At 53.6% G+C, this 20,331-nt stretch overlaps 2 protein-coding genes and 1 long non-coding RNA gene across 6 annotated transcripts in view; 1 reads left to right on the top strand and 2 right to left on the bottom strand.

Moving 5' to 3' along the window:
- VAV2 (vav guanine nucleotide exchange factor 2) overlaps positions 1 to 10,971 on the bottom strand; it is a 147,220-nt gene extending 136,249 nt beyond the window's left edge. The window contains exon 1 of one of the 3 annotated variants that reach the window (XM_054848699.1): positions 10,249 to 10,971. In XM_054848699.1, the coding sequence (XP_054704674.1) occupies positions 10,249 to 10,452 (204 nt within the window). In that variant the 5' untranslated portion in view covers positions 10,453 to 10,971. The remainder of the gene's footprint in view (positions 1 to 10,248) is intronic. The other 2 variants (XM_054848697.1, XM_054848698.1) reach the window with 2 other exon arrangements.
- Positions 10,972 to 11,522: 551 nt separating this feature from the next.
- On the bottom strand, positions 11,523 to 15,901 carry LOC129215621 (uncharacterized). The gene is made up of 3 exons (XR_008580049.1): positions 15,339 to 15,901; positions 14,598 to 15,196; positions 11,523 to 12,323 (listed from the first exon to the last, which is right to left on the bottom strand). It is a non-coding gene; the product is annotated as an uncharacterized LOC129215621 (long non-coding RNA).
- Positions 15,902 to 15,954: 53 nt separating this feature from the next.
- BRD3OS (BRD3 opposite strand) lies at positions 15,955 to 19,714 on the top strand. 2 transcript variants are annotated; one of them, XM_054849121.1, is made up of 2 exons: positions 15,955 to 16,074; positions 16,560 to 19,714. In XM_054849121.1, exon 2 carries the CDS (start codon positions 17,005 to 17,007, stop codon positions 17,272 to 17,274), a length of 270 nt encoding a protein of 89 aa, XP_054705096.1. In that variant the 5' UTR covers positions 15,955 to 16,074; positions 16,560 to 17,004; the 3' UTR covers positions 17,275 to 19,714. The 2 variants fall into 2 exon arrangements, with proteins under 2 accessions (XP_054705096.1, XP_054705097.1); XM_054849122.1 differs by having other exon boundaries at positions 15,979 to 16,074; positions 16,580 to 19,714.
- Positions 19,715 to 20,331: the final 617 nt, after the last annotated feature.

The raw sequence follows: 20,331 nt of genomic DNA, 5'->3' as shown, positions 1-20,331 counted from the left end.
GTTTCACTGCGCAGAGCGAGCATCTGCTTACAGAAGCGGCATTGAAGGAAAGCCCTGCGTCCAGATCGCCCGCCCGAAGGGCAGAGGGCTGAGCCCGGAGCCGCGCTGTGCGGAGCGGCTGCTGCTCCAGCAGCAATTCCCAGGAAACAGCCCAAAACCCTGCAGCAGCCTTAGGAGAGAGACGTTGATCTACGAGAGGCGGGGGGGAAGCACAAAACTCTTCGAAGTAACATCCTGGGCTTTCTATAAAAGTTTTTGTTTTATTTTCTGTTTAAAGTCACAATTATCCCACAGCTAACATGAGACTTGTCTTTTTTTCTGTCTCCTCCCCTCTCAAAGGCTTACCAGCGACTTTCGGGGAAGATTGCTCACATGAGAAAGTGCTTCCCATAAATGCGAAGGGACTCGATACACGCACAAGCCTGCTCCCAGTGCTGTACATATTTCCTGTCCTGGGGATATGCCATTCAGCCTGGGATTTCCAGTGTTTAACACACTCCAGCTCTTGTAAAAAAAATGATTTTTATATATCTATCTCCCATTACATATATATATACACCTATCTCTTGTTGCTCCTGCCAGAGACAAGCCCAGCCTCCCACGAACAGGGCTCTGCTTTAGGGAAAACCTGTATCCTCGCACGAACTCCGATGCTCCCAGCCCAGCTGTGAACGCTCCGAGTACCTGCTAAACCCGAAGGAGCCCAACAGCCCATCCTAGGGAGCAAACCCCGTTCCCACAGCACATCTCACTTCAGAGCAGGCTGAGGGACGCGTGCTCAGCAAGGACGCGCCGATGGGTCCTGCACAAGACACTGTCACGGGGCTTTCCCGCAGGGACGGGGGAGCTCGTCCCATCTGCAGGTCTCGTGCTGCGCCAGCTCGGTCGCTGAGCACAGGGAACGAACGCCGAGCTCCTGGCTGCTCGTGGCTCGGGCGAACATTTGTTTTCCATGCGGTGAATACTTCCGTCATGCACATGAGTTCAGCGGATTTCACAGATAATTCTGTGTTTGCAGCAGTAAACACAAATCACTTCTCCCGCTCCTCCCCTTCTTGATCTACAAGCCTCCTCTGTTCCCTCCTCAGCCCTTTTCAAATACCAGATGTTCTATTTAGCTGTAAACCACTATAAAACACAACAAAAGATATGAATGCCATAAAAGGGCCAATTTACTCCCCCCTCCATCAGCACTGAAGCATATGCTCAAAGAGACAGAATAAATTTCCTCTATGGGAACCTTTTAACCTTCCCCCTCTCCCTGTTTATCGAACCCCGCTCGTTCGCGGGCAGAGCTAAGGCCCCGACGCAGGCAAGCGCAGGCAGCCGCCCCACGCTGCGGTCCCCGACGGAGCCGGGGTACGACGCGAAGCTCGCTGCCAAAGAGAGGACTGCACGCCCCGGGGAGGCGCGCATCCCTCCCGACCTCGCCGCTCTCCTCACATCCAAAGGCAGCCGTCAGCATCTCCCCTCGCCCAGTCGGCTCTCGGCACGGAGCAGGGGAGAGCACAGAGCCGACGCCACTCCTGACAAGGGCGCGCGGGGCACCGCGTGAGAGGGGAGATGCTCCCCAGGTCCAGCGAGCCTGGCAAATTCCATCCCAAGAAGTCGAGCAGCATGGCAGCAAAGAAAAGCTGATTGATGACTGGGTCTCCACCACGGGCAACGCTACGGGGTGTGCTGCCAGGGGAGTTTGCTAAATCACACCACCGAGGAGCCGAACGAGCAGAGCGAGTCAGGATATGACTCAGGCTGGTGGCTTTCCAAGGAGGCGAAGGAGGACCTTCCAGCTGAATCCTTGCTGTCCAGACAGGGCAGGCCCACGGGTTACGAAACAAGAATAGATTTCACATTATCTCTTGCCACCCAAGCAAGCGCGCACTGGGCGGTAAAGAGACAAAGGGCAGGCGGCATCCTTTGTCCTTTGTCCTGTGATGGGAAAGGCTTGCAGCCTCCCCATCAAGGTGAAACAACTGTGTGGGGGACTACAGAAGAAAAGGACTCTTAAAATCAGAGATCTTTAAAAACAAGTTCTGCAGGGCTTGTTCGGCTGGGAAATTTGACAGCCAATATACCACTACCCAGTGACTTCTCCTGAGCATTAACTGATTTTTTTTTTTAAGGGAGCATTGAGCCTACACACAGATTAGCAACCTGACCCATCCGCACCTGTATTTTTTCCAAATCTTTCTATGGTGGAGTCCTTTGGCTTTTGCTAGAGCAAGAACACCCTCTGACACAAGACGAAAGGACTCAGATGGTCCAATTCCTTGTTATAGATTTTAACCCCGTGAAAACCTTTCTGGTTAGGGCATCTTAGCTAAACTTCACCATTAACATGGACTGGACCCTACAGGGCTGGACTGGTCCAGAATGGGACCCCACTCAAATACTCCCAGAAGCAGCAGCGCTATATCGCACCCACGTACTGCGAACAAGCAGATCGCAGTCACGGAGCTCAGGTGTGATAAACCCGAGGTGAGAGAGACCCGGACAGCGGGTGTTCAAGCAGCAGTTTTGCTGTGCACGCAGCTATGCGCTTTGCTCGCTGGTTTGGCCAAACGCCACCCGCGCTGAAATGCAGGCAGGAGAGCCCCGGCCCTGCCTGCCCCTCTGCTGCAGGCACGGGAGGCTCCGAGCCATCACCGAGGGCGGAGGGCAAGGAGTGGTTGCGTTCGAGTTGTATCATCGGATGAAGCACGGCCCCGAGCTGCAACCAAAGAAAACATAAGGGGAGAGGAAAAAAGTCGTTTTTATTAGAAACAGACCTTTCTCTTGAAGGGGAAATACAACACTGGGAAAAGTAATTTCATTAACGCTGAATTTGAAGTTGTCAGATGTAGACTGTAATTAATAGTTGCCCTGAAAATGAAGGCCGTTCCCCCTCCTGACGAAAGGAGCATCGGAGGGCACACGGCTTAGAATTAGGAAGCAGGACACAGCGCAGAGGTGGCAGGTGAACCCGGAGGCTGCTGTACCGAGTCACCCTGAGGACGTGCCCAAATTAGAGCCCTCAGGCTAACACCCACAGGAGAGCTGGGGGTGACTCAGGGCAGGCTGGCAGCAGGGACCAGACCAGGCTTCGCCCGGGGCCAGCACTCACTGAAGCGGCACCGGTGAGCCCCGCGGGTCCCGGGATGCTGCACGGACAGCTGGGCAGACAGATGGACCCGGCGTGAACACGAGAGCGGGTCACCCTGATGGGGCACCGAGCAAGTCTTTGGGTGGGATCAGAGATGGGGGAAGCTGTGCTGGCTGCTGGGAGAGCAACCACGGGGACCATTTTGAGGTTGCTGAGAGTCCAAGGGATCCAACTGATGTGAAGGGTAGTGAGAGGAAACCGGGGGGGGCAGGAAGCTGCTGTGCAGCTCAAAGAAGGAGGATCCATGCTTTAAAAAAAAAAAAAAAAAAAAATCAAAGCAGAGACAGTCTTCACTTCCCAGACGTGTTGCCAAGCTCACTGTACTTAGCTGCCTCCACCACCCCTCCACGTTAATCCTCTCCACCCCAACACACACCCCGTACATGTGCAGTTAGCCCTCCGCCCCCTCATCTGCACCGCACCCTACATCGATGGGATCCTGGGGCTCCCACCCCAGCTCTGTCCAGAGCACCCCGGCAGCCCCAGCCCATGCTGCTGGGATGCGTGGGATCAGCTATTTGAGATATTACTGAATGCAGGCTCGGGGGAAATCAAATGGAGAAGTATTGCAGGGAAAAAGCTCAAATACTGGAAAAAAAAAGTGTGTCTCTTTAAAAAGGGACAAAGCAGCGGATCAAAAATTTGCCCTCGAGTCAGTCTGAAGCAATACTTCTGTCAGTGCCAAAAATCAAGTCCCTTCTGGTTCCAGATGAGCTGAAGAAAGCAAAGGGTCCGCAGCACCGGCCAGGGGCTCCCACACCCACGAGCCACGACACAGGGTGCTGGGTCAGCAGGGCATGGGTGATGCTCAGCCACAGCCACAGCACAGACCTTGCTTGATCTAGCCTAAATTTGTGCAGCCCTAATTCCTCACCCAACTGCCTCGCTCAGACACAGCCACAGGAGTTAAGCATCGCAAGCGCCATTGCCGGAAAATTGTCTGCTTCTCCCCGGAGGGACCAAGCAACAGGGTACCCCGTTTTCTTGGCGGTACACCCAGCACGAAGGATCGCCACCGAGAAGGATGGCCAAGCCAAGCATTTTTTACAGCTCATCAGCATGCTGTTGAAATAGAAGGCAGTTTCCAAGCCTGGTCCCAACTTGAAAAGCAACCAAATTGACTAGGTTTTTTTGGCTTTGTGTTTTTAAAGGCATCTATTCATTCAAGAGTCTGTTCCTGCTAGGTATTTAATGCAGGTATTTAACTCTCATCAGTCGTTTAAGGGAGGGGGAAAAAAAAAAAAAATTTCAGTACTTTTCATGCTTCTTGGCATAACCAGCAGGATCCAGCTAACCTGTTCCGTGTTCTTCTGCCCCAACAGAACACATACGAGCCTTCAGCTGCAGGTTCAGCTCTATCTTACAATCTCAAAGAGCAAAAAAGAGGTTACTACCTCCAGCTAACGCAAGGTTTTACGGTGCTGTTTGACAGGCAGGAGGCACGAAGAGGGGCTGGGAAGAAAGACTGCAACCGGTTCCTATTTGTAAGGAGCTCACGAGCTGGGCCGTCCGAGACTGAGTACCTTTTTTCCCTTTGTAAAGCTCAGCACATCCGAACGGGAAGTCACTGAGACACAGTAAACAGTGATATGTAATGAGGCCATTTTTTATAGCCATTTTTGGAACAGAACTCAATTTCAAGCAGCAGAGAGTAAATAAAAAGCCAGAGGACCTGAGCAGGGTAAATTGGAGAGCAGCTACGCAGACCTTGCTCAAACAACCCAGTCAGCTCCGATAACACTGAATTATATTTAACTACTATCATGACATACGGAAGTAATTACAAGCATTGTAGCTATAAAGCCTTCAAGCGGCACGTTAAAAGTCCCAAAGCCTTGTGAATAACTACTGGTACCAAATACTCCAACGTGCCTTCATCTCTCCTACCTGGGGGAAGCAGTCACTACAAGCCACCTGCTCCCAGCTTGCACGGCAAATGAGCGCCGGCATCATCAATATATAAGAGTTTGATACCAAATTGTTGCCGTCCTTCAGAAAAAACACCAGCCATGAAGCTGACAGTTCAGTCAGGTGTAGGGCGTTACACCCATCCATCGAGGGAAGGCAGTTGTCTGCGTGGTTCCTTAACAAGAGCAAAACAGAGCTGTGGGCAGCCAAGTCATCACGCCAATTACGTTGGCTGTGTCTCATCAGTCTCAAGAGCCCTAATAAAACCTCCAGGCACTGCAGACTGAGATGGATTATCTCTAGAGAGATGTCAATATGCTTCAGAATAAGAATCCTTAATGAGCTGACCATTACTGCTAAGGTAAAGCCTGTGCACACACAAATACACAGATTAAATACATGGCTGCTTCATCTCAAGTATCCAAGAGATTATGAAGCAGGGAAAAAAAGCTATTTAGCAGCGTCCAGGCCAACCTTAAAGGAAGCGTTAATGCAACATTATATCAACGGGAGCCTTCACATTAAAACAAATCGCACGATCAAGCCCTAGAAGCGCACAACCGCTTTGCTGTAGGTACCAATTCCCATCTGCACACACAGAGGAACGTCAATGTTTCGGCAGGTAACACTGCGACAGCGTGCTCAGCCAGCCAGGACGGGGCAAGGGGAAGAGGGGCCATGGGTTTGGGGATTGCTGCTTTTTTTCTGAGTTGTTCTCCCTTGAAGGAACCCACATTTCCTTCAGCTGCAGAGATTTAGGAGCAGAAACGCTCCTGGAGCGGGGCTGGAGGGCAGAGCACACACCGAGACCCCTCGGACACACTAGTGATGGTGTCAGGCCCTAACGCACCTTGCACACTGACTCGCTTTCCCTCACTGCTTCTCAAGCACCCGTGACACAAACCCTTTGCCAAGAGGCGTGCATTCCCACATAGCCCTCCACGGCATCGCCGCCAGCACCCAGGGGTTGAACCAGGTCTGCTAGACGCCAGGGGAACTAAACCAGGGTGCTGGGGTGCCACCAGAGAAAGGGCAGTGACCCGGCACCCTGCGAGCAGCTCCCAAGTCTTCCATCTTCAGGGATAATCCCTGATCAATCCCCAACCTGCAAATGTGTCCGGCACAGCTGATCCAGCCCCCCGTGAGGTTTCTGCCCGAGGACCTGCCTGCACAAAGCACAGCGCCCGAGCGGGGAGCAGCCCGTGGCAGGGCTCGCCCGAGCTTCCCTACCAACATGGGTACGCATCCAAGTCCCCGTCAGGGAGGATTAATTTTATCTAAGACAAATGCAAAAAAAAAAAAAAAAAAAGAATTTAAAAAAACCCAAACAAAACACACACCACCAAATATCAACCTCACCCAAATGTGCAATTTTTTTATTGCACAATTTTTTTATGCCTCGCCATGCTGAAACAGAAGTGAAGTGTCATTTAATTTTGTATAACAAAATTACAAATTCAAACCTAATTATCAATGAAAATCCAAAGCTCGGAGATCTCCAATCTTACTTGCAAAAGGAGCTTGGGATGCAAGAACAGCTGTACCACGCAGTGCCAGAAGACTGGCAATTAGTGCCAGCTACAGGAGAACGGGGAGAGAAGCGGGGTTCTGGAGACGGCTCCGCGCAGGGACGGGGAGCAACGCTGTACCGAGCGCTGCAAGCCTGAGGGGTGCTACATCTGCTCACCTTTGCAAATAAAGATGTCCTTTGCATCACACTCTCTCAGTTAGCTGGCAAACCAGCTGGAATTACACGCCCTAAAATCCAATCACAGCAATAGACATAATGATCAATAAGTACCGAGGGCAAGTACACACATCCCACTTCCCAACTCTCCAGAAACGGCCTCTACAGCAAAAGCAATTAGCAGAAATGAAGTTTTACTCTGGGCTCATCAAAACTGGCCTCACGTCCACGAACCCTCAGAAGACAGCTGGGCTTTAAGACTTTTTTTCCTGCTTGTTTTGTTAGTCTCTGTGGAGGTTCAACAACTTTGGGTCATCCCGCCCTGTCAGGCACCACCAAGCACTGGACTCGGATCTCTGGAATCGAGCATGAAAATAAAGCAAACTTGAGATCGCAACTTAATGAGGTGATTTTACTCATTTATTTAAACGTCAAGTAGTAAGCTTCTGCTGTGTGGCCAGCCTGGCCCTTTCACCAGCTTGGTTTCCCCGCTGAACAAGCATGGGAAGGTTTTAGGAGGAGGGGGACCCCAGTTCACCTCTCCGTAGCAGGGAGCAGAAGTCCCTCACTGTGCTGTGACCAGAACCCGATGCTCTAACATCACCACATAGCACACTTCCAAGGGATCCAAGTAAAAACAAGTCAGCATTCAGGGGGATTTAAAAAAAAAACAAAAAACAACCCACCAAAAACTACAAAACAAACACACAACAGTGTCTGGATCTTAAAGCATTTCTTTGCAGAGAGTTGTGATTTCCCCTCTGGCCCTTGAAACAATGCTCATCTCGGGCAAAAATCTGTTTCTCATTACACACCTGCACAACCCCATTTAATTCACTGAGAAAGGTGGATGACAGAATATTACTGGGTGTTTCAAGTCTAGCACAAGTGTCTTGCCCCTGGCATTTTGACTGAATAATAAAAAAAAAAAAATAATCTCTGTAGTAAGGCAGACGGTTGGTTAGCCAGCCCAGCCAGTCAGGCAAAATGTGCATTTATCATCAAAAACAACCTCTGAAGTTTCTAGGCACGCTGTCTTGCACATCCCTACCCCCGTGTCCAAGCACATCACCGCTTTGTGACAAAGATGGGTTCCTACACTCTTCTTCTGAAATTTGGCCCAGAGAGACTAAACTGCTCACCCATAGCTGCAGCGACGTTTGTCCCCAGCCTGTCCGGGCTCAGACCCCCATCCTCCCTCCTCCCCAGGCTGCCAGCGCTGCGGATGCACAGAAGGTAAATAAAGAGCAGCAAGATACCTCCTGTCTTTGGCCTCCCCGAGGGAGAGGCCAGATTCCCAAATCCAGGGATTGCCAGAGAAACACCAAATACATCAGAGCAAGTATAAAGACTCAAGTCTAGATTAATTCGGGTCCCACCCTGACCGAGGACAAGCACCAGCTGAGCCTCGCCACAGCATCCGCTGCCACGCCAGGCGATGGCTCTGCTCATCCCCGTGGGCTCAGCTTTGGCAACCAGGTTCTCGCAGAGGTGACCACCAAAGCCATCCCATCCAGCCCGTTCCCTTCAGACTCGTAGAGCCAGGAAAGCAGCCAGGTGTGGTAGGCAGAAAGCAATCCCACGAAGGCCAGCTGGGCTCTAAACTCACCTCCAACAGGCAACACCTGCCTGGGCAAGGGTAGCAAGAGCTTCCTTCCCAAACTGCATCTTCCCTAGATCACAGCTACCATTTTTAAACCCATTCTTAATTCCCCACAGGACAAATAAACCAAAATTAGGTTTGTCGGGCTATAATATTCCTTTAAAAGAAAAAAATGCCTAGTATGCCATTCTCAGCATGTTCTAGGAAAGCACTAGTCCCTGCACATCTACGGCTCCAGCGCGACAGTTTATATTTGGAAACATCAGTTTGTACGGAAGACAGTTTGATCTGTCTATGGCCTGGAAAGCTAAGAGGAAATCTCGCAGCATTGTTCCACCCCGAAGAGGCATCAGTACATGTTGTTATTTACTCTGCGCCAGCCGGTCTCATGCACCAACGCGACAGCTGACCCAGGCTGGTTTTCACCCTACGGTTGGGGCTTCCCGCCCCAGCGCTCTGCAGGATCAAGGTGACTCCGCAAGCGAGCGGCGACATCCTCGCGTTCACGCGCACGCAGCAAAAGGCGCTTCGCTCCCCCAAAGCGTGGCTCCAAGTTTTGGGCCTGAGCGCCTTGCAGGGGAGCTGACGGCCGCCGGCTGTCCTCGACCACAGCAGCTCCCCCAGCACACAGGGTTACGTCTTGCTGGGTGAGGAGCCCGAACAGATGAAAAACACCGTTGCCTTGGAACAAAACTCAGGTGGAAGAAGGGAAAGGCACTTGCTGGATAAGCAGCGTGCTTGCACAGCACATATCCAGAACTCATGTTAACATTATACATTATTTATCTTTGAATGCTTCAATAAAGTTAAAGAGAGTCTCGCTTGCCCTTACTACCAGGAAATTTCCCTTCCCTTTTACCAATAAAACCTGCTGTTGTTCAAAAAGGGCAACAGCTTTCTGTCCACTTGTCAAGGCAGGGGCTGCCGGGTAGGGAGGACAAAGTACCCCCTTCATTTGTTTCTAATTGATTTCACTTCCCGATTCCCATGCAAATATTGCGCAGATCGGCTTGCAAAAACATAAGCAGAGCATTTAAACCCAAAACAACCAGAGCTGATTGTGGGTTTGGGTTTGTTGGGTTTTTTCCATTTGTTTAAGCTTGCTTCCATCAAAACAACCAGAAATTGCAAACACTTCCATGGAGGGAGCCCTAAAACTTTAGAGGTCCCAGACCTGGAAGCAGCGATGAGTGCGGTGCAGGCGGAGGGGGGCGGACCGGCCGGAGCACAGCTGGGGTCCCTGAGCCCAGGCCTCAATTATTAACCCGCTGCCCCCCCAGTTATTAACCCGCTGCCCCCCCAGTTATTAACCCGCTGCCCGGGGGGGGAATGGGCACCGCATGGCCGCGCTCCTTGCCCACCCGAGCTTGGGACAGGCTTGCAGCGCACCAGAGTTTGGGGGGTTTATTATTTGCTTATTTTGTTGTTGACCTTCCTGGGCAAAGTTTCGTCCCCAAGGCCAGCACCCTCCCAGGGCCGCCGGCTCCTCCAGCACATCAAAGCCGAACTCGTGCCTCGTTAAAAACCTCGAAGCAATCCCATCTCCTCCTCCTAGCCGTATTATTTGCTTTTGTTTCGCGATGACTGTAAACACAAGGGGGGATGTCTCCCTCTTTCCCGGGGTGTTTTCTCGCCGCCCCGGAGCCCCTTCCCGTACGGTCGCGGTTCCCACCGGCGCTGCCCCCCGGCCACCGCGGCGCGACCGGAGAGACCCCGGGAGCTAAACACGGGGGGGGGGGGGCTGAAGGGCAGCCGGGGGGGGGGGCTGAAGCAGACGTCCTCCCACGCACCCCCTCCCCAAACCCGCTCGCTTTCACGCACCCCACTAAGTTTTGCGAGAGCAAGCCCCGCATCCAGGGAAGGAGGTGCTCGTGGGGGTCCCCCCTCCACCCCCCCATCCCCTCCTACCTGGGACATCTGGGGCCTGAAGTTGATGTCCTTGAGGTCGATGGAGCCGGGGGAGAGGTTGTGGAGCAGCTGGCAGAGCAGCACCCCGTCCCGCAGCGCCTGCGCCAGGTCGAAGACCACCGCCGAGGGCCAGACCACCCGGTGGTTCGGGGGCAAAACTTTGCAGTCGATGAGCCAGCGGCCGCACTGCCGCCACTCCTCCATGGCCGCGGGCCGACGGGGCCGCCGCCCCGCTCACACACCCGGCCTTCCTCCTCCTCCTCCTCCTCGCCGCCGCTCAGGGGCAGCGGGCGGCTGCCCGGGGGGCTGCTCTGCACCGCCGCGCCGCGCTATCGCCCCGCTCCATCGCCGCCCGCCGCCCGGGGAAGCATCGCTCCGCGCCGGGGCTCTGCGGAGGAGGAGGAGGAGGAAGGAGGAGGAGGAGGAAGGGGGGCGGCGCGGAGTTTTCCGGCGGAGGGCTGCCCCTGCCCCCGCTGCGGCCCCACCGCCTCGGCCGGGGCTAGGCGCGCCGCATCCTCCCGGGAACAAAGCGGGGGGGGGGGGGTGTGGGGGGTGTGTGCAATAGCGGGGCGCACGGCTGGGGCCGCCCCCGCGCAACTTCGTCCCCCTGCCCCGAGGAAACTTGCTGCCGAGGGGCCCCACCTGCGCTGCCGCGGAGCTGGCGCTGGGGATGCCGCGGGTGCGAGTTTTCTCCCCCCGCCCCGGGCAGGCGGGAGGAGCTCCCGGTCCGCCCCCGCCGCCCCTTTGTCTGCGGGAGCCCGGGCTCGGCACGGCCCCGGGCCGCGGCAGGGAGCAGGGGGCGGGGTGCGCTCTACGCCGCCTTGGCTCTTCTCCCAATTCATTTATTTTTTTTTCCTTCCCCCCCCCCCTTTTTGTATCCCCACGCTCCCTTCTGCCGCTTCGCTCCCAGTTCCGGGGAAGCCGCTCCGAGCCGCGGTGCTGTTTCACCCTCTCCGCGCTTTGCAGCCGGGGTCCCGTCCCCCCCCCCCCCGCCCGGGGACCCCCATGCTCCCCACCGCCCCTGCACACGCACGGCCCCGGCTCGCCGGGGGCAGAGGCAGGACCCGACCCGGGGCTCCTCGCCCCCCCCCCCCCGCCCTCACACACAAGACCTCGCTTTGTCTGACCGTGCACTCCCACTCTTAATCTCATGTTTGGGTTGCAAATAGTGCAGGGGAGATGTTTAACCCAAACAAGCTATCGTATTCCTTGACTTTCAAACATGAAGACAACTCCTATAATTAATTACCAGTATATTTATTAAAAACCTCAACTCTCAGCCATTAACTCCTTGGCAGCAAACTCTTGAAAAATCTCTAATTTTCACTGGTGGCTTCCATCCAAATCAGCACAGTTTAGAGCAGCCTCTTTTCAAATCTGTTCTGAGTTTTCTTCCGAGATCCTCTCCCCAGAGTTTGTCGATTAATTTCCAGCCTGGCTTTCCAGATAGCCAAAACCGGAAGCCGAGACTGGGACGAAGGGAAGCTATTAACCTGGATGTCAAACAAATGCAACGCTAATCTCTTCCAAATGTAGCCAAGCGGAGATAAAGAAGAAAGAGCGACTGTACTGGCATGAGCCTTCATTTTCAATGTAGGAAGGAGGATTCCTCCAAAGAATGAAAAACAATTGTTTAATATTCCAAGGAAAGCTTGGTAGGGGTTTTTTTCCTTTAAGAAGGCGCTCCTTTTAGCCTGATGTGGTGGCACTCGGTCTGTTGCGGCTCTGGCTGCGCGCGATGCCCGCCACCCCTCTGGCAGGGCAGGTAAGCGTTGTATGATCCAAGAGGGAGCAGCACCCATATGCCCCGGTCTCACAGTCAGAGCTAACACCCTGCCCTGGGTGTATTCAGGACCACGCCGATTTCAGCCTGCCGTTCCCCATGCCCTGCGGAGGTGATTTCTCAGAATAATTTTCTCATTCTTTTAGTTCTTCATGAAGCTTTTCTTTCTGGTCTCCCGCTAGGTCTCCAACAGCACCCACCGGGCAGGAATCACAAGGCTATTGAAAGGAGTGGAGTCCTGCCAGGGATAATTTTGGTTGACTCTGTATTAGTCTGCCTTGTGAGGTCAGGTCTGTAGGTAGAGGACAACAGAGGAGTTTATTATATGTCTATAATTAAAGCTGCTAGCTACAGCCTGGCTTTTTTACTGTGTAATAAAAAGTGTACTTGGCCCCTGGACACTTAGGAGCAATCACTGCAGCTGCAAAGCCAGCATCTGTGTGGGAGGTGTTGAAGCAAGTAGGCTTCTCGCCTACCTCTGCAACAATCAAAAGGGCTGATGGCAGAGGTGCTTTTGATAGCAGAAAAAACCAACAAAAAAACCAAAACCAAAACCCCCAAACCCCAAACCTGTCAGGGAAGGCTCAGTGAAGAGCGCGTATCCAGTGCACAGTCTTGTGGGCTGCGAGTTGCAGGTTACACAATGTCCTGAAACAGGACGGGGTACACGAGGAGGACCCAGACACTGCTTGCAGGATGCACCTGAAGCCAAAAGGGAGATTGCATAGACTAAAGAGGTTGAATTTTGTGCTAGAGCTGGTGCTCCCCTCTCCTGCCCCTTGACGCTGCTGGGAATGACAGCCAGGACAGGACAGGACAGGACAGGCAGGGCTGAGGCTGCTGACCCCCAGGCAGATGCTGACACTACCCTCTGCTGGGGACCGAGCGTGGAGCATCTCCTCTCCGCTAACAGGCTTCGCTGTATGTGCTTTTATTACTTTCTTGCATGAGAGAAGCCCGAGAGGTGAGTGAACGCACTAGAAAGATAACAGAAGGAACGTTGTGCTTTTCCATCCCAGAATGTCTCAGTAACTAGGTACAAGGAGACTGGCAGGCGGCTGTTGCCAGAGGGCAGCTCTTGCCACTGCAGCCTGGGTCCCACTGCAGAGGGGGTGGCGGGGGGTACGGGGCTGGTGAAGCAGCGGCTCTTTGGGAACATAACAGAGCTCTTGGGAACATCGCAGTCCAGCATGGGATAGGCAAAATGAAGGAAGGAAGGAAGGAAGAAAACTTAAATGCACAAACCTGCAAGGAGATCGTACCTTGCAAATCAACCAAAACGTACCTGGGAAATGGCCGCAAAGTATATTTTCTGCAATGCTTGGTAGTGCTCCTGGGCGAAGAGCTGACTCCCCAGTCGGCACACGCAGAGCAGCAGTCACCATGCTGCCTCTTTGGAGCAGCCGTCTGAAAATATCCCTTAAATACAAGGGCCATATGGCCAAGAAATCCCCGTTTCCAAGCCAGCCAGTGTCTATGGATTGCCATTGCCACCTTCTGGATTAGACCAAGTGTGCACCAGCCTGTCCCAAACCCGCTGCTGGCTGCCAGCAGCCCAGTGGGCATCTGTCTCCAGCTGGGGCCGGGTCCCCAGAGCAGGAGCCGTCACGGCTGCTGTCACAGCAGAGCTCGGGCACCACCAGCAGCTGTCAGCAGTTACCCGTGCAGCCTACGTGCCATTTACATCACGCCCTTAGATTTTGTGATCTCCTTTCACCAACTATTTTAGGAAACCTGTGCAAGTCACAACTTGGCCAACACACTGCTGAGCTGCAGCTCTTGCTCGATCACACAACTATTGAAGCGCTGCCGCATTAAACTGCTAACATTCAATAATTCTGTCTGGCTCATCTACTGTTGTAAACACCTGATCTACCTGCCCAGACAACTTGTACCCTGGCATAGTCACTGCAATTATCCTCCCGCTAACGGCCCTGCACTCCTGCCAGGAGAGCTCATGTCTTCTCCCCTACCCCCAGGCACGCTGCCTCCCAGAGCAGGCGATGTAGGTTACTGCCTGCCGTGTGAAGGGAGAGCTGGAAAATTAACCTGGCGCAGCTCGATGCTGGCAGGAGGGTGAACTGGATTCTCGTACTGGTGCAATGGGGGCAGTCAGCCACAAATATTCTTTGTTTAGCCGGGAAAACGCTAACGCTGGTGGGTAGCAGCTGAGAGCGCAGCTCCACTGGAAAAGGGCTCGCAACCCAGGTACCAAGCAGGCAGAGCCGGCACTTCCCTGGGTATTTCTCCGTGGAAGAATCTCATTCGTGGGGCCCGTGATGCCCGAGCTGTGTTGAATACAAGTGACGCCCTCTTCCCAACACCACCATCGCACTGCTGGGACAGCCTCACTAACCAGCCTTCCTCCACCGGGCTGCACCCCCAACAGCTTTCCCATCAAAATCCAATAGCCCCGAAGCGTTTCGCAGTCCTACGGAGCTGAGTAAGGGGAAGATCGCCCAGCCCAGCCCCGTGCTGCAGCCATGCTTTACAGCAGAGGTAAGGCCCGAGGGGAAAGTAAAGCAAACACAGAGATTTCCTTGGAGGAAGGAGGAGAGGAACTAACCATCGGCCGGGTGGCACCAGGGTTTCACCTCGTCTGTTCCACTGCTGCTGCTTCTGCGGTTTGTCTGGGAAGGGTCCTGTTGGCAGACATCTCGGGGACTCATGGCGAAGGGTCAAGTGGACAGAGACAGTTATTGCCTTTCCAATGTCTGCAGTTTCCAGTCCTTCTTCTTGCCTTATCTTGGCAACATAACCACCCCACTTACCAGCTTCTGTTACGCTCTGCGTTTGATGATAACAGAACGGGTAATTTTGCAGAGAAGACCAAGACACTTCATCCATGCCAAAAAACTACATCTGGTTCCACTAAATGATTTTCATTTTGCTCTGCAGCTTCCACAAGGTGGGGCCTGGGCTGGCTCCTCCGTGCTAGCGGGAGGTGGATTAAGCAGCAAAGTCAGGACATTTCTGATAGTGAACATTTTAATAGTGTATTCGTTCTTCTGTTTTCTTTTTCTTTCTTCCCTCTTCTTTGTCTTTGCTCTAAATCTTCTGGGAACAGGGAATTGCAGCGTGCCTTCTATCTGACGGAAGTAAACCACCGCATCTTGTTTGTGTCCACGAAGGCCAAGCGGAACGGCAGCAGCGCCTCGAGTAGCTCTGCAACAGATAAGTGTATCGGGTTCTTAACACGAGATTAGATGGCGCTGCATTCACAGGAGATAAGAAGATTGAGAGCTTAAATTTAGCATCATCAGAAAAAGAATAAGCCCCACAGCTCTCTTCAAAACGTATTTCTTACTGTGCTTGCCAGGGGACAGTCGGGCTGAGCAAACGTGCTGGAGCAGACAGTGATGATGAGCGGAGATAGAGGAGGTGCTGCTGTCACGCTCCTTTTCCACGCAGTCCACCCTACGGATGTACCCGTGCGGCTGTCACAGCCCTACCTGCCTTCAGCCCACGGGCAGGCAGTCACCGGGGAGCCTGAGAAAACTGGGGGGGGGTACGAAGGTATCGCCCACCCTCCCAGCACAAATGGCTCCTACACCAGTCACCCACCAGAAAGGAAGGTGGGCGGCAACACGCTCTGCCTTGGCTGTAGACCCCAGGGCTGGGACCCACGCTGGCGCCTTCAGCAGCAAGGAGAGCCACGCTCCCACGGCAGCGCCGGACCGGGTGGGCAACAGCGGGCTCCCCAGCTCAGCCCCCGTGCTCCCACGTACGACGCCACGGGCTCAGCGCACCCAGGCGTGGGTGTCCCTTTAAAACGCTCCTTGCACCCAGAGGGTGCTGACACCCGTGGGACCCACATACCCGGCGTGGGGAGCCCCACTGCGGTGCCCCGGACCCACGCTCCCCACTCGGGTTGCCCCACTGCGGTGCCCCGGCTGCAGCCCGCCCCGGCCCGCGGCCCCCCCGGCTCTGGCGCTGGCTCCTCCCGCCGTGATGCGCTCGGGAGGCGCCTCCGCGGCTGCTCCGCCGAGCGGCGCCGGGGCCGGGCCGGGCCGGGCCGGGCCGGGCCGGGCAGCGCAGGCACGGTGGGGCCGGGGGCACGGGCGGGGGGGTGCAGGGAGCCCTCGGGAGGGGGGGGGGGCGTAGGGGTGGGGGGTGCCCCACGGGGTGCGCGCAGGGGCAGGAGGGTGCAGGAAAAGGAAACCCCTGGGAGGCCGTGGGAGGGTGCGCGGTGCCAGTGGAAGGGGTCGGGGGGCTCTGGGGGGCGGGCGGGAGGTGGGGGGCACGGTGGTGCCGGGAAAGGAGCCCTCGCAGGGCAGGGACCCCCGCTGCCAGGCCTTGGGGTGACCCTCGCCGTGGGCCCCAGGTTGAAGCCCTGAAGTGATGCTGTCAGGAGGCGACGGGCAGCCCAGCTCGGGTACCGTAACCGGGGCTGGAGGCAGCATCTTCTGCATCCCTGAGTACGTGACTTGCTAAGCTCCCGTCCATCAGTCTGGTGTCGGCAGTGGAGACTTCATAGGCCTGGGCGCTGGTGACCTTCTAGGTCTGACCTCTTAGGTCTGCCCTACAGCTTTGGGATCCGTTCTTCAGGGATCTCGTCCAGAGCCGCTCAGCCCGTCCTGCCCGCCTGCAGAGCAAAGCCATTGCTGTGGAGCCACCGCTCGTGCCTGTTGAGGTACTTCATGGATTCTCGACAACAAGCATCTCATGTGCATGTGGTCCCTTCACAAGATGAAACACGTAGCGGCATCAGCACCGGATAAACTCTTGGAAGTCCTGGCTCATTATTTAAGCAAGGCCAGGCTGCCTGTTGTGATTTTTGGGCACATGTATCCCCGCTCACTCTCCTGAGTGGTGCTCACACCGACCAACAGCTTGTGGGTCCCGAGAGCCGTGCCCCTGGGGATGTTCTCCCTTGAGCTCAGAGCAGCAGCAGTCGACCTGGACCGACCCAGCGGGGTTTATTTTGGAGCTGCCGGGAAGGAGCCCTCATCTTTGGAGCTGTCCTTGAGCAGATGACTGACAAAGTAATGAACGGGAGGGTGCCCCTGCCTGAAAAAGCCTTGTCTGAGGGCTACGCTCGGCTGCGGTACAGGGACACCTCGCTGCTCATCTGGCAGCAGCAGCAGCAGAAACTGGAGTCAGCCCCCCCCAACACTTACCTGAGCCGGAGTCGGAGCATGTGGTACTCGCAGTACGGCAACGAAGCCATCCTGGTGCGGGACAAAAACAAGCTGGATGTCTCCAGGGACACAGGGCAATCAAAGTTTTGTGCTATTATGTAATGTCGGTGTTTTTGCATTAGAAATCCACACATGGAGACAAACCAGACTTGCATCAAGCTTGGGGAGATGGGTTTGTGCCATCCTCATGACAGACCAGCGGCTAAAGCCAAGGATAGGCCAGAAAGGCTGTCTGGAGTTTGTTTGGTTTTTTCTGTTGGTAGCATCAGATTTTGCATGTCATTGAGTGTGTGTAATGAAAACAGTCTTGCTCGGGAACTCACGAGCCTGTGTTTGCTGCCCAGCATCTCGGCAGGGTCCGTGCTGGGCCGTGTGTTGCTTGTAAGTGGCTTTGTGTCCTATGAGAAACACCCGCTGCCATTTGGGAGCCCTCCCCAGGAGGCACCTTCACTTGCTAGTCCTTACGCATTGCCACAGCTCTGCAAACACTGGTGGGAGAGAGGCAAGTGCAGATCCGTTTCCATCGAGGGTAAGATTTTAGGATGGTGATCTGCAAACTACCTGGCCACTACTTGCTCTGCTTGCCCTGTCTCCCTTTAATGACTGCCCTGGAAGTGGCCTCTTACAATCACGTAATGAAGTGATGTATTGTTGGGGCAGGGGGAAGAGGCAAAGAATGTACTGAGAATTTCGTCTGGTCAAAACACCTGGCAGAAGGTGCGCTGCAGTTGCATCCTGTGCAAAGCAAAGGGCTCTCTCCAATGCCACAGTTTGGTTTTGTGGGAATAACAGACAGGACTTCTGGAGTCGGCGGAGCTGACTCCCTTCACGCAGGTAGATCCCCAGCTACTGTAAATACACGCATCTCCTGCTAAGGGACGTAAGGGAATGCCTACGCAGTGCGTACCTGCCCCCAGAGATCAGTTGCAGAAGGAAACAGTCTACTGAAGTTTGCTTTGCATTTAAATTTGAATGCATGCAGTAGCTTGGAAGGGTTTCTCTTCTAATTTGGGTTGGAGAGTAGATTTAGTGCATGTATTTTAGAAGTTGTGTCCAGGAGCGTTTGCTTCAACTAAGTGAAGGATTTTAGGAGGGAAAAATAGTACAATTGCACTTCTTGGGAGGAGAGATTGCTTAGAGGTCATTTCCGTTAGAGCTGAATCCTGAACTTGCTCAAGGCAAGATCAAGCTGAGAACCTCAGTCCAGCAAGCACCTAAATCTTTATTAAAAACAAAGCAGTACCACTTACAGAGGTGCTAATTCTGCACCCAGGGTTCATCACTGAAGTATAATATTGGGCTTAAGTCATGGACTCCCTTTATGCCCTGCTTCGGACGTCCTCCTGCAGCCCTGCGTGCCTAATCCAGCAGCGCTTAGGCATAGGCTTAACTTCAGGCAAGTCAGTATTTGATGTTGACTTCAATATAGATTATTTACCTGCCTAAAAGTAGGCACAGTCATTACTTATATTTATCTAAAACCTCTTTTGTGTTTTTCAAGCACTTTATTTTTACTACAGTGAAGAAGAATCTCTTCCACCTCTTCCATGTGGGTTGAATGCTCCAACACACACGATGAAGCTTGCTGAGCGGAACAGACCTGTTTTAATGCGAGATCGTAGAGGTTTGGCGCGCTCAGCCCTGATCTGTAGCACGCGTATGCACTGCAAACCATTGGCAGCTCATTTTTTTTAAAGTACTATTTATGCATGTGTCGATGTTTGGTACCTTCTGTGTGTACTCATAAAACTAAACCTGCTGACAGACCTCAGTGCTTTGCAGACCTGGGCATCACTCTGCACGCTCACATAATCCTCTTGATCTTGCCGGGACTAACTCTGGGTGGGAAATATTTTGGTGAATAAATGTTTTTCAACTGGGGAGGGAAGCATTCAGCAAGATTCACACAACCAGCGAGACTCGGCAAGCTGCGGGCAGCGGCGCTGAAGGCAGAGCATTGCCTGGGGTGCGTGACCCACCCAGGGCGATCGATTCGTAGAGAGGGGCCCTGGGCACTGCGGGCGGAAGGGCCCTGCAGAGGCAGGAGAGGGGGGTTCAGGGCCCTTCTGGCAGCCCAGGGGAGCGTGCAAACTCTGGGAGTTTAAGGAACAGCACATCCCAAAACCCAGCTGTTCATTTTCTTTACTTTTCTTATAGAAAAAAGCATAGATTTTTTTTTTCCAGTAAGAATGTTGGTTATTGTGGGTACAATCAGTCTTTTTGTTTATGTGGCTGGTAAACCAAAATTCAATTATTTGAAGAGTGTTAATTGGACTATATGTGAATAAAAAAATTAAGCATGTGCATAAATTCTTCCAGGATTGAAGCTGAAGATGACAGTACAGGAAGAGCGTGACTTGTTCTTCCATCTCTCTGTGAACGTGACTATTATTTTCCATATCGGTGTCCTCAGTCACAGCAGGTTTGTGGAGTGGCTGCTATGAGCGCGCAGTTCCCTAAGCCAGTTGTGTGGTGTTGATGCACTTGTTTAAAATGCTGCTGTAGCCTCTTTGATAAAGTGCATTAAAGTGATTTGAATGCATCGTCGTGAGCAGCTGCTTTTCTTCTGGAAGTTAATGACTTTGGCACATCCGAGGATTACAGCTATTATCTCTCCCAGTCCCCACCCAGGCAGAAGAGGGAAAGCTCAGCAGACAGGCAGCTCCTCCCAGTTGGGAATTACCTTCGTTACTGGTGGGGCTGGAGGAGGCTCCTCCAGGTTCCCAAGCCCAACAGCCCATGTGCATGCAGGGATGAGGAGAACCTCTGGACATCGCACATGCAATAACCTCTGTCGATAGAGAGAGAACCTCAACTGTGTCCTGCCAGTCCTCAACCTCCGCCAAGTCTTAAGCAGCAGCATTGCTTGATGCACTTAGAAATAACTCGCTGGAGTAAATGCTAAAGAAAACATCCTCCTGTGGGGCAACTGCCTCGCGGGAGATTTTTAGAGGATAGGTTGAACAAACATTTCCTTGGGGGGTATCATTGATACAACAGCTATGCAAAACAGGTTTGCTGAAACCTTAGAGATGATAGGCTTTAAACCCAGTGAGCAGGAACAGGGTTAGACAAAAATTAACCCTGGAGAAGCCTGGCTGGTCTAACCTTTACCTTATAAATAAACCATCAGGCACACATCTGAGAAACCTAACAGCA

This window comes from Grus americana, chromosome 20 (genome assembly GCF_028858705.1).
Source record: "Grus americana isolate bGruAme1 chromosome 20, bGruAme1.mat, whole genome shotgun sequence".
Taxonomy (NCBI): Eukaryota; Metazoa; Chordata; class Aves; order Gruiformes; family Gruidae; genus Grus; species Grus americana.
This window is presented reverse-complemented; position numbering and strand designations above follow the sequence as displayed.